Source organism: Panthera onca, chromosome C1 (assembly GCF_046562875.1).
Source record: "Panthera onca isolate mPanOnc1 chromosome C1, mPanOnc1 haplotype 2, whole genome shotgun sequence".
NCBI lineage: Eukaryota > Metazoa > Chordata > Mammalia > Carnivora > Felidae > Panthera > Panthera onca.
The window spans coordinates 120,816,806-120,829,820 of NC_138346.1; the positions used below are offsets into that span (position 1 = coordinate 120,816,806).

Sequence of the window (13,015 nt, forward strand, 5' to 3'; positions counted from 1 at the left end):
CAAAGTATTAACCTCTTGGGAGTCACATTGTAAGTGGACAAGATCAAAACGCCTCAATTTGGTTTGGCAGAAGTGGTAGGTTTAGGGAACTCAGTCACAAAGTATCAAAACCTAGTTTAACAACCTCGGGCCTCATCTGTAGAAGTGAGAAAAAGACTCGATCAACATAGCTGAGTAATATTCCTTTTAAATGGCTAATATTTTATAACTGGTTGCGAGGCCAAGTAGAAGAACTTGAAAAATAAAGAACTGGCAGAGAAAACCAAACATGTCAGGAATAATGACAACTACTCACCTGGAAATACTACAAATAGATACCTAAGAGGTAAACTGCTGTTTGGTGTGGTTTTCAGAATTTAGTGCAGAAGAACATAATAGAACCTGTTACTTGCTACCTAGGCCCAAAGAAAGACTTCTCTTCCAGGGGCACACACATACAAAAATCTCCCACTTCTGCCTCCCCATCCTCAAATATGTATAAATCAGTTATCAACCTCATTGATTTCTGGCTTACCTTCTCTCCTTTCCTTAAGTCCCAGATGAACACATGTTCGCAGGCTGGTACTGCCACATAGCGTCCTTTTTCACCACGAAGCGTTACAAAGACAATATTACCCTTTTGGCTGCCAACAAGGCCAAAGACTGCACTGGCAACATAGCGTAGATACTGCTTCGTGAGCCCCATGTCGTAATGTCTGGTTCCACAAGTGAGGCAGCTGTGCACACAAACAAAGAAAATTCAGTTCCTTGGGTGTCTGGGTTCTGTGAGGCCAGCAAACACCAACTGTTTATTGTGTGGTTAAAGCATGTAACTTGTGGCTTCTTCACTTTTATTTACTCTGAATAAATCATTCACATAATACCTGGACATCTTCATTTTTTTATGTGCTGTTGACTCACGTGTAAGCCCTCATTCCTCAAGTTTCAAATTGGTCATCTCGTCATGCCCACCTCACAAATAACCGACATATGGCCTCAAGGCAGCTCAACAATTCACTTCTGTTCATTCAACCGCCATCAAAGTTTTTACACTGAGATGGACAGAGGCTGAATATATTCACAGTAAACAATTACTATAATCCTACTACCTGGAGAAGTGCTATTTTAGATACTAGATACTAGAGATATGATGTTGAGTAAAAGAAAATCCTTAACTTCATGGCACATTATCCTCTAGCATAGTGGTTCTCAAACTCAGGTACATATCCAAATCACGAGAGGTCTTATGAAAACAGATTGCTGAGAGCCACATTCACCTTACCTCCCAGGGCCGATTTCTGTTTGTTTGTTTTTTTAAATTTTTTAATGTTTATTTATTTTTGAGAGACAAAGACACAGAGAGAGCAGGGGACAGACAGAGGGAAACACAGAATCCAAAGCAGGCTCCAGGCTCTGATATGTCAGCAGAGAGCCCAACGTGGGGCTCGAACCCATGAACCGTGAGACCATGTCCCGAGCCAAAGATGGACGCCCAACCGACTGAGCCACCCAGGTGCCCCTGAAATACTGGTTATTGACAAAAGATACAAGTGAAGAAGATAAGCCAAGCTTCTCTGGTCTTGATACAAAGTGAAAAGTGCCCCAAACACCTATGCATCTTAAAAAATACAACACCAAACAGAAATTACACCCTTTTTCTGGGAGCTGCGTTTTGTTGCTGGTTTCTACATTTGGTTTGACTCTACAGAAACTATTTCTGATTACACTCTCCTTCAGCCTAACTTAACAGAAAAATAATCAATGCCAGCTCTCTTTAATATTTTCTTTTAGTAATCACTTAGCGGTCTCATTTTTCCTCACCTAAGAACCAACAAAAGCCAGTTAAAAATCAAGAAAAGAATTATTAACAATGTGATAATGCTGTTAGCCCATGCCATTTGATCAATTCTTCCCCAATTCCTCTTATTTCTCCAGCCCCTTAACTAGAATTGGTCCTCTTGGTAGTCTTTGGCCATCTACCAATTCTTTCCACAGTATTTTCCTTGGAGACTTCATATAGGATGCCTGGGCCCAGGGACACCTACATCTCTATTCCTGTCCATATATGTGAATACAAATAACAGAGTTCCAAAAACTTATGAAATATTCCCATTCAATGACCTTGCAGCATCTCCTTGAACATATGTAAAACCAAACCTACCTTGCTTCCTGAACCCCTCATTTGTTCCTTTTTCTAAGACACACAACTCTCCCAGCCATTCAGGCTCAAAACCTTGTAGCAACCTTTGGCTCATTAATAAAAAAATATTATTATAGCAGCCAAGACTTAAAGGGCACTTATAAATAGCGATGTATTAAATGAATACACCTGAGTAAACATATGTGGTTGTTTAATGACAAATAGCAACTGAGTGAATTAAAAGGGTTAATACACGTAAGGCATTTAGAAAAGCATCTAAAGTATTGTAAATATACCTATAAAAAATTCTTCACAATAACCTTCAAAGTCGGTACTATTCTTACCCCCATTTTACGGACAAGGAAACTAAGCAAAGGGATGTAAGATACTTTCTGTTCCAGCTCTTTGCCACTGGGTTCCTATCAGGTTAGTTGGTTTCCTTCCTTGTCCTGCCACCTTGCTTTCTTCACGTTGTTCCTCTCACCTAGAAAAACGTGCATTGTCCACGACCTATTTTTTTAAACCGGTGTTATTCTCTGAGGCCCACTTCCTCCGAGGCTAGACCAATCCTCGCAGCCTTTTCAATTGCCTCCGTATTCAAACTACCTTCCATACAACTTGGCACTGGTCATTTGTGTCTCACGTGCACAGATCTCAACGCCTTTTAAAGAGAGGTCATGACCTAACCTTCCCCCGCACCCCTACCATCCCTGTTTCCAGGTATAGCCGCAGATCCCCAAAATACGTTGCTGCTATGATGCACTGAAGGGCTGGGACGTTGCGACAGACTTGTCAGACGTCCCCAACCCAAGTCTTCAGTCAGGACAGAGCGAGGGGGCTCCGCACACGGATCATGCTGCCTGAGCATCCTCTGGGGAGCCCCTGGACGCGCGGCACCTCTGCTACCGCAGGCGCCAGCCCCGGGCGATTGCAGGTGGCCTCCGGGGACGTCGGTAGGTTCGCAGTCGCTCAGGTTCCCCTCCACCCTAGCAACCGGCCGCAAACGGCCCCGCCTTATCTGGGGCTGGTGCCCCGAAGGCCTCAGCCAGGACCGCGAGGAACCGGGTCGGAACGCCTGGCGCCCACCTTACCCACCTGGGCCTCCACGAGGATCCGGGCCGCTTGGACCCGCCCACAGTACCCACCCCTTCCGGGTCCGCTCCGCGACCCACTTCCGCCCGGCATTCCTTTTGCCTTCGAGGAGGAAATGACGTGCGTGTGGGCTGTGGTTGGTGAGGGCCGGCCGGTAGCGGAAGCCGTGTTCGCCACTCAAAGCTCTTCCAGCTGGTCACTCCAGCCTCCTGGGACTTTGCCTCACCTGATCGCCGAGCTCCTGGCCAGGGGTGTCTGGGGATGCCGCTCGGCCGCTTTCTGCGAGGAGCTTAACCCGCCTCGCTGCCGCCCGGATGGGACCGCCGGAGTGCGGTGAGAGGCGGGACCTAGACCGGGGCCGGGGGGGAAAGCGGGGCGGAGCGGGCGGGGGGCGCGGCTGGAGGCGCTCGGACTCGGCCCCGGCTGGGGGTGCGGACGGAGAGGGTTAGTGCTGTCCGCCCTCTGGGAGAATGAGCCTGCCACTTCTTCCCCAGCGGTTGGTCGGGCTCTTCTGGCCCGCAGCACTGTCGGGGACAACTTATCGACAAGAAGACAGGGTAGGCAGACCTGGGTACCAGGGCCAGTGGTGCTGCAGTCACTGGGGAGGCACGCGCCCTGGATGCAGGTGAGATAGGGCGGCTGGGACCCCTGCAGGTTACAGCCCCACGGTCAAGTGTATGTTGCCGCGCGTGTGGACGGGGCGTTCCACAAACCGAGAGCAGGTCGAGTCAGGGCTGGATAGGCGCCGAGCCCAGGATGCTGAGTTGTCTGGATCTCCAGTCCCTGGAGTGACATTGGTCTGGCTTTGTGTTTCCGCTCCCTGGCCGCTTGAGGGGGAAGTGACCAGTGCTGACTCCTCCTTGCGTGGTAATCGAGGTTTAGGTACTCTGTCACCAAGTGGAAATTAGGCTTTCTGTCTTGCAGCTCTGTCCGCTTCTATTCTTGGGCTGCACAGAAATGTTCAGAAATGAGTTCTGATGTGTGTAGTTGTGGAAAATTAAAGCTAACAAAAAGCTCTACGATGGAAATAAGCCTTTGCCTTTGCTTATTTAACAAGATGTCTGCAGTCAACCTAGAAATGAGACATTTATCTAAATTATCTGATTATCTTCAGACGTTTCTGGAGTTCTTAACACATGTGCAGCTGGTCTTCCATATTCAAGAAAATTGCAATAGTAGCGATTGAGACTATAGATAGATGTAGCACTGTAGGTGTTTTGAAACAAGATTACTGTGGCTTGGATGAATGAGAAAGGAGGAAATTGTGGCAACAAACTACTATTTCAGTAAATGTTATGGGGAAGGGAGCATTTAGGTGGGTGTGTATAGTTAAAATCTATAGGTGATATGCATTATATAATTAGAAAAAAATGTGTGCTTCAGTAGAAAACTGCATAATCTAGATTCTATCTAGAAAGCTATTCCAAGAAAGCTATTTTACAACTCTGTGAACTCTAGATAACTAATGTCAATACTGTATAATTTTTGTCTATAGACATGTAGATTTTGTCCTCTTAAAGATTCAGTGGAAGTTGTCTTCCTGTACGTTCATTTCAATATTCCTGATCAATATGTTCAATTTTGGAATTCCCTTCAATCTACCACCTGTCTGGTTTGCTTTTGAGTTAAATAAAATGTTGGATACCTACTCATTTTTATATTTGAATGAGTCATGATTTTACTTAAAATTTCTCTTAATATTCTATGAAATATGCGGAGGGACAATCACAAATGGAAAAAATAATTTTAATAAAAGTTGGGGTAAGAGCAGCTGTGATTGCCAAGATAATGCATTTTATGAAATTCCCAATTCATACAGTATTTAAAGAGAATAACCCTAATTTCTCATAAGTTTCACATTGTCCAATTTGTATTAATTGTATTAATACTAATAATTAAAACTTAGTAAAGTTCTTTATTTTTAAAAATGTTTTAATGTTCATTTATTTTTGAGAGAGAGAGAGACCCAGAGTGTAAGTGGGCAAGACCAGAGAGAGGGAGGGAGATGCAGAAACTGAAGCAGCCTCCAGGCTCCCAGCTGTCAGTACAGACACGAATGTGGGGCTCAAACTCACAAACCATTATATCATGACCTGAGCCAAGTCTGATGCTTAACCAACTGAGTCTTCCAGGCGCCCCTAGTTAAATGAAGTTCTTTTAATATGAAGGTGGTACTATGAACTCACCATTGGAGCATGTGCTTTCGGTGGTTTTGAATGATAATGTTAAATTTGACCTGGGCCATTGATACCACTTAGAAATATTTGTTAAACTGTATTTATTGTTGACATATCTTTATTGCCTTGGTTTGTTGTTCCACCTAAGTAACTTAAAAATAAAGTTATTTCTATTTGCATAGAATAATTCGTAAATATGATAGATTTGGTGTTGGGATGGAGGTACTCTAGATGAATATCTAATGTGCTCTGAAGTTTTAAATACCGAAATACAAGGCATAAGGAAGGGTAAATCTGTAATTTGTTTTGCTGTGTTTGCACAGTGAAAAGAGAGCTGGTGATTAATGGAGGTCAAAAGCATGGACCAGCTCTCTATGTACTTTTACCCAGGCCTGTCCAAACAATGTAAACATTTAAAAAAAAAAAAAGCAAACAGATTTAAAGTTCTTGTTTTTCTCTTTTAAATGATACCATTTTCTTTTTATCCAGACAAAAACCAGGTTATCTTGAGACAGTGATCTAGGCTATTCTGCCTGACCCTACCTAGTCTTGAACAATAAAAATCTAATCCCTCTAGCCAATACAATTATTCATATAAAGCTTTATTTAGAGCACTTCTTAAACTGAAGGATTGCAGATTTGTTTAAAAACAAATGAGGATTTAACCTAAACATTGACAATATTTGAAGAAATAGACATGCCAGAGGGTAATGAGAATTGTTTATTCTCACTATGCATTTGAATCGTAAAGGATTTGTCTTTAGGTCATCATTCATGAAGATATTGAAGGTAACCTTAAGATAGTATGGCTAAGGAAATAGATATGATCTATTCTAGAATCTTCTGTTTGTCTCCTGTAGACTTTTTGATCCTGGGACATAGAAGTCTTGCCTCAGGAGCCTTTTAGACTAAGGTTTAGTGTTTACTTATGAACCTGCGCAAAGTACAGAACTGATTAACTGAATTCACTGGAAGGTCTTGCTCCTTAATGTTAACCAAAATTTGGCTTTAACTACATAGCACTGTGTTGCCTTTCCCTCCTCCCTCACCTGAGCACTCTGTGTTCTGTCATTGGGATTCTTAATCAGACTCTGGGAACCTTCTCAAATTTATTTGCAAATCTTTCCTTATATCAGCTCATGTACTCACATTTTGGGTGGTGAAAAGGTCTTGATCTTTTTATGTGATTCCCAAAAGGGTCTGTGACACGAAAAATGTTAAGAACCCATATTCCTTAAGTATCAAGGATCAAATTTTCCTGCCTAGCTTGGCTTTGCTGCTCCATTTGCTTTATTGCCAAGGTGTGTGTGTTGGAGAAAAGGGGAGATTTAAATCTCTTTTTGATGAGAAATACCAATTTCTGTTTAGAGATGGAGGTGAAAAAGAATTTATTCTTTGTTAAATGCTATGACACTTTCTATAGAATGCCATTCAACTTTGAGAGCTCTGAAGCATGTTTACTGCTCATTTAGCACCCAATATCTTAAGGGGCACAATGACTTTTAAGATCTGGGAAGGAGGTCCAACAAATTATATGGATAAGATGTGATCGGAGATTCAAGCCAACCACCCACTAGTGTACTGTCAAAGAGGATAGTAGAGTTTCAGGGAAAGAATGACCAATAGTTAATGCAACTAAAATTTGATTAGCTCCTGGATTTAACATTTGGGTAGTCATTGTTAGACCTTGAAAGAGCAATTTTAGCATTGTTACCAGAGGTGCCAAGAAAACTGCAGTAGGTTGAATTAATGGAAGAAAAGGAAATAGATCTCCAAAACAGATTATGTTTATGAAGTTAGGTCGTAGAATGAGGCATTTAGCTGGCATCTGAAGAAGAAATAGGGAAGGACTTTTTTTTTTTTTTTTTTTTTTTTAAGAATAGGAGGACAGAGGGGAAGGAGAGATCAGATATTGTGAAGGAAGAGTTATTACCTTTTCACTTAGAGGAGAGCTGGTAAAGTGGAGTAAAATGCATTATTTGAAGGCAGTTGGGCCGGCTTAAGAGTGCAGCTCCCAGATTTATCCTCACCTCTGTAAAACCTGTCTACTTTTGGTCTCAACTGTCACGTCCTGGAAGAGACATTCTCTCCAATCTAAGTGAGCTTTCTACCTTGTTCTTCTTTACAGAACACTTCTCACAAATTTCAGCTATGCAGTATATTTGTTTCTGTGATTATATATTTGTGTGATTTTTGTGAGTCTCCCTCTGCCAGTAGAATCTCAGCATCTAATAATACATAAGTAATTGAATGCCTGGGACATAGTAGGCAAATAAGTATTTATTGTCTTATAACTTCTATGGGCCAGGAATTCAGAATTCAGTAGCAGCTTAGTTGTGTGGTTCTGGTTCATGAGCATTTCTCATGAGGTTGCAGTCAGGATGTCAGCTGGGGCTGAAGTCATTTGAAGCCCAACTGAGGCTGGAGGATCCAAGGGGATTCCTTCACCTGCCTGGGCATCAATGCTGGTTGTTGGCAGGAACTCTCAGGTACTTCCCATGGGGACCTTCTCATGGGCTTCTTGAGTGTCCCACATCGTAGGAGCTAACTTCTCAGAGCAAGCACTCCAAGAGAGCACAATATCTTTTATGACTCATCCTTCAAAGTCATATACTATCATTTCTGCAGAATCTATTGGTTGGTATATGGGCCAGCCCTGTTCATTGTCAGAGGCAGCTGTACCAGAGCATTGATATCAGGAATCGGCATCATTGAAGGACATCTTAGAGGATGTCCACCGCAAATGCTATATGGTGTAGTATAGAGTCACCCAAGAATTACTAACACAGTTTCCTAGTATTTCCTAATAGTGTTGATGGAGGGCCTCGGAAAACATGCATTTGTCTTGGCAGCAGACAGGATACTGATTGTTTTTCTAATAGCATAAGACTAGAATGAGAGAAAAAAGATGTTGGGTTGATCTGGGTTTTAGGGGTTAACAAATCATTACAAGGGCAGACATTGAGATAAATAAGTGTATCTTAATTCAGCAGTTGGTTTGGTTTATTTGGTACTGTCTTTGACAGCAAGTGTTTTGGTCTTTGCCACGCGTGGAGCCATAACTTTATCTCAGCAGTGGTGCAGGTGACTTTCACCTTGGCTCTGAGAAAGTTGTAACAGGTAACTTTTCATCGTACCTTGCTTTGTGCCAGATTATATTGTGTAATCCTCAAAATAACCCTGTAAGTAGATTACTCTTATTTTCAAAATAAGGAAACCTGGCTTGCAGTTAAGGATGACCCAACTGTTATGTCCTAGACCTAAACTCAGGCCTGCTGATAACAGAGCCTAAGCTTTTACTTTGTACCACCCTGCCTCTCCCTCACAGTGTAATTGCACGTGGAAGGATCTATCTTAAAACACTGAAGAAGCCAGATTCAAAATTGTACATACATTATGATTTCACCTATCATAGAAAAAGATAGGAACTACATAAAAATTGGGGAGTTTTTCCCCTGTTACTTCCCCCCTCCAAATGTTCTATAAGTGGATATTAGAGTTAGAAAAGTTATTTTAAAGAAGTAATTTTGAGGACACCTGGCTGGCTCAGTCGTTTGGGCGTCCGACTTCGGCTCAGGTCATGATCTCGCGGTCCGTGAGTTCGAGCCCCGCAGGCTGAGCCTGCTGAGCCCCGAGGCTGACAGCTCAGAGTCTGGAGCCTGTTTCGGATTCTGTGTCTCCCTCTCTCTCTCTGACCCTCCCCTGCTCATGCTCTGTTTCTCTCTGTCTCAAAAATTAATAAATGTTAAAAAAAATTTTTTTTAAATAAAAAAATAAGTAATTTTGTTCTGAAAGTTGGCACTCGAGTTTGCAAAATGAACACTAACTCTGTGTTTAATGGACTTTTTTATGTTATAGCTAAGTTTCAGCATGAGTCATTGTCTTCAGAAATCTGTGAATAATTTTTTTTAAGTATGAATTTCTGCAAAATGTCATTCCATTGAGCTCCAGGCAGTTCAACTGTGGAAAATAAATGTCTCTATTTGTGCTCTCTTCAGCTTGTCCAGCTCAGGTTTGCATACTTGTTAACAGATCAACAGATCTTGTGATTGCCTCCAGTTTCAAAGGCCAATTGGATGGATTAAACACTGACTTCTGATAAAATTAATTTATTTCAAAATAATTTCAAAGGCGTATTTTATATCGAATAAGAATAACCCTCTTACATAGTTTTATCATGGTATCATCTATAAGGCCTTTCTGAAATTGTTACATAAACGATCACACTTCCCACGCCACAGTGCTGGCACAGGAGCTAACATATTGTGCCTAATCCATGGTTCGTTCCATTTAGTATCTCACATTTCTCAGCAAGAAACACCAAGGAATTAGATGAAGAAAGGCATGTTTGTTCTCCTTCTCTAACAACAAACCTTGGGGCGCCTGGGTGGCGCAGTCGGTTAAGCGACCGACTTCAGCCAGGTCACGATCTCACGATCTCGCGGTCTGTGAGTTCGAGCCCCGCGTCAGGCTCTGGGCTGATGGCTCGGAGCCTGGAGCCTGTTTCCGATTCTGTGTCTCCCTCTCTCTCTGCCCCTCCCCCGTTCATGCTCTGTCTCTCTCTGTCCCAAAAATAAATAAAAAACGTTAAAAAAAAAATATATATAAAAAAATAAAAAAAAAAAAACAACAAACCTTAAGGTCACACAGAAAACTCTAACAAGAAGTTCACAGCCCAGCTGATCATCTGCCTGCTCAGTGGTGACAGTGATCTCTAACTTACCAAACACACTAATCAGTTCTTGGCCATGTGACTCGGCATTTCAGTAGCACTTCCCTTAGCTGATCTTCTCAAACACTCCTTAAAATGCTTTCTTCACCTGGCTTTTAGGCTTTTAGGCTATTTCCTAAAATAGGATTCCTCTTTATCATTTTTTTTTTTTTTGACTTGTCCTCTTTCCAACCTGTAAGTTTTGCCTGAGGACTCAGTCCTTGGATCTCTTTTCTGCATTTGTATGGTCTCTTTTGGTAATCATGTCCGGTTCCCATAGCCTTAAATGCCACCCACACGCTGAGTCTTCCAGATTTATATCTGTAGCCCGACCTCTCCTCTGAGCTCTAGCCTCTTACAGCCAATTGCATGTCTGACTTCAATACTTGGCCATATGAGGAGCATCTCAAACTTAACACGTGCAAAAACATATGAGGGAAGACGACCGTGATTATCACTCCACTGCACAACCTACTCCAGCCTTCCTCTTCTCTGTAAATAGCATTAGCATCTACTCAGTTGCTCGAGCAAGAAATCTAGGAATTACCTTTGATTCTTTTCCCTCATCCTTCACAGCCATTTAGCAAGTCTCGTTGCCTCTACCTTCAAAATACCTTCCAAATCCAACCGTTTCTCACCACCTTCTTCACCATGTCACCTAGATCCCTGCAGCAGTTTTCTACTGGTCTCTGGTTTTACTCTCGCCCTCACTCCATTTCACGGTAGCTAGAGTAATCTTACCAGGTGTTGTTTATATTAAGTCATTACCTCTGTCAAGATCCTCTAACAGCTTCCCCTCCTGTTTACAATAAGACCGAACCTTCTCATCAGGGCTTACAAACTGCATCATCCAGCCTTTCCATCTCTCACCAACCTCAGTCACCCACCACTCATTACCTAACTTATTCTACTGTATCCACATCTGCCTCCTCACCCTTCCTGGGATACACCAAGCTCCTTCCTGCCCTCTGGGCCTTTACTCTTGCTATTTCCTCTGCCTGAAACACTGCAGGGCTTCACTTTGCCTGCTCTCTCACTTTATTTAGCTCTCTACTCAGATATCCCCTTTTCTCTTGTAATACTTATTGCCCTCAGTCATTCTTTAGATATCTGCTTGCCTGTTTGGTTACTGTTTATCATTTCCCCTCCAGGAAGCATAAGCTCAGTAAGTGCATGGACTTGCTGTCTTATTCACCAGTGCATCCCCCGTGCCTCGAACAATACCTGACCCATGACAGATGCTCATAGAGATTTATTGGATGAATGAATCTGCATTTTACTGCAACAGCTGTCTGGCTTCTTGGCAAATTAAATATCCTCTACTCATGCTGAATTTCCCATGGCCTCTCTGTAGTACTTGATACCGTGCGTCTTCCTATCACCCTCTTCTAATTTCTACGTTTCTGTACAGCCATCTTCCTACCACATCATTGTCTCCTGCCATATCTTGTAAATTGTCCAGTCCTGTTAATTCTTCCTTTGTATGTATATTGCCTCTCAAATCCACGCCTTCTCCGTCTGCTTCTCTACTAAGTTCAAACTTTTGTACTTGATTGCAGGAACCTCCCCGCTTTTCCTTTTGTCTTACTCAATTATCATTGAGTAAGATCTTATCTCCATATCATCATTCCACTGAACTCTTTAAATTGTGCATATTATTTATCTTTGTATCTCTTGCAGCACCTAGTACCACCCACGACCCCCATAGCAGATACTCAGTGAATGCTGAATGAATTGTCCTGTGTTTCTAGAAAGTAGAACTGGTGGATCATGTGATTATTTTAATGACTATAATTCTTTGAAAAGAATTTGTGCTTCAATAATCCCCCTTTCTTCTTTAGAGAAACTATAGCAATTCTTTGTTGTATATTGATTTTTATGGAGTGTTTAAGTGACTAATCACACAATGTACTATTAGAGCATTTCACAGTAGAGATTTGTTTTTTGATCTAATGGAAGTAAAGTAGTATCTGTACTTGTATTAAAATGGTTCTTTCTTTTCTTTTAAGCTGAAGTCTCCAGTGAATATTGAATTGCTGAGAAATTTGGGGAAAGAGCAGCTGAAGTTCCCATTCCATGGATCCCTTGGGTGCCCCTTCCCAGTTTGTGGATGTGGATACGCTACCCAGCTGGGGCGACTCATGTGAAGATGAATTAAATACTTCCGATACTGCAGCTGAAACATTGCAAGAAAATACTGTTAGATCACCTTTTCTTTACAACAAGGATATCAGCGGGAAAGTGATTCTTTGGTAATTCTTTGACTAAATCATATCAAAATATGATAATACTCTCATAATTTTTTTCTAAATTATTTTTTTCTCATTGTTTCTACTAAACTCCTTTATTCTCATAACTTCTCCTAAACTTTTTTGTGAGCCCTAGCTCTGTTAACGTATCATTTTGCACATACTTACAGTTTTATTGAGGTATAATTGACATACAATAAGCTGCGTATTCTTAAAGTGTACAGTTTGTACACTTTGACATGTGTATATCCGTGAGCCTGCTCTCCCATTCCGATCACCACAGCCAACTTAATACATTTATCACCCCCAAAAGTGTATTTTGTGTCCTTGCATAATCCCTCCTTCATGCCCCTCCCTGACTCCACATCCCATTAATCTTTCTGTCACTATAGATCAATTTGCATTTTCCAAAGTTTTATGTAAATGGAATCACGTACTCTTTTTTTCATCCGGCCACCTTCGTTCAGCGTGATCATTTGAAAGTTCATCTATGTTGCGTCTGTTAGTAGTAGTGCCTTTCTTTTGTAAAAAAAAAAAAAGCTTTATTGAGATATAATTCATATCTCATACAGTTTATCAGTTTAAATTGTAGAAGTCAGTGGTGCTTAGTGTATTCACAAAGTTGTGTAACCATCACAGTCAATTTAGAACATTTTCATCACCCCAA

General features: G+C 41.7%; 2 protein-coding genes across 5 annotated transcripts in view; one reads left to right on the plus strand and one right to left on the minus strand.

Moving 5' to 3' along the window:
- WDR3 (WD repeat domain 3) overlaps positions 1-3,274 on the minus strand; it is a 30,981-nt gene extending 27,707 nt beyond the window's left edge. For 2 of the 3 annotated variants that reach the window (XM_060626308.3, XM_060626310.3), the window contains exons 1-2: positions 3,215-3,274; positions 515-716 (exon numbers count right to left, since the gene is read on the minus strand). In XM_060626308.3, the coding sequence (XP_060482291.3) occupies positions 515-685 (171 nt within the window). In that variant the 5' untranslated portion in view covers positions 686-716; positions 3,215-3,274. The other variant, XM_060626311.3, reaches the window with a different exon arrangement.
- Positions 3,275-3,330: 56 nt separating this feature from the next.
- GDAP2 (ganglioside induced differentiation associated protein 2) overlaps positions 3,331-13,015 on the plus strand; it is a 67,574-nt gene continuing 57,889 nt past the window's right edge. Inside the window, exons 1-2 of one of the 2 annotated variants that reach the window (XM_060626301.3) lie at positions 3,331-3,544; positions 12,109-12,351. In XM_060626301.3, the coding sequence (XP_060482284.1) occupies positions 12,176-12,351 (176 nt within the window). In that variant the 5' untranslated portion in view covers positions 3,331-3,544; positions 12,109-12,175. Of the gene's footprint in view, positions 3,545-3,619; positions 3,837-12,108; positions 12,352-13,015 lie in introns of those variants that run through there. The other variant, XM_060626302.3, reaches the window with a different exon arrangement.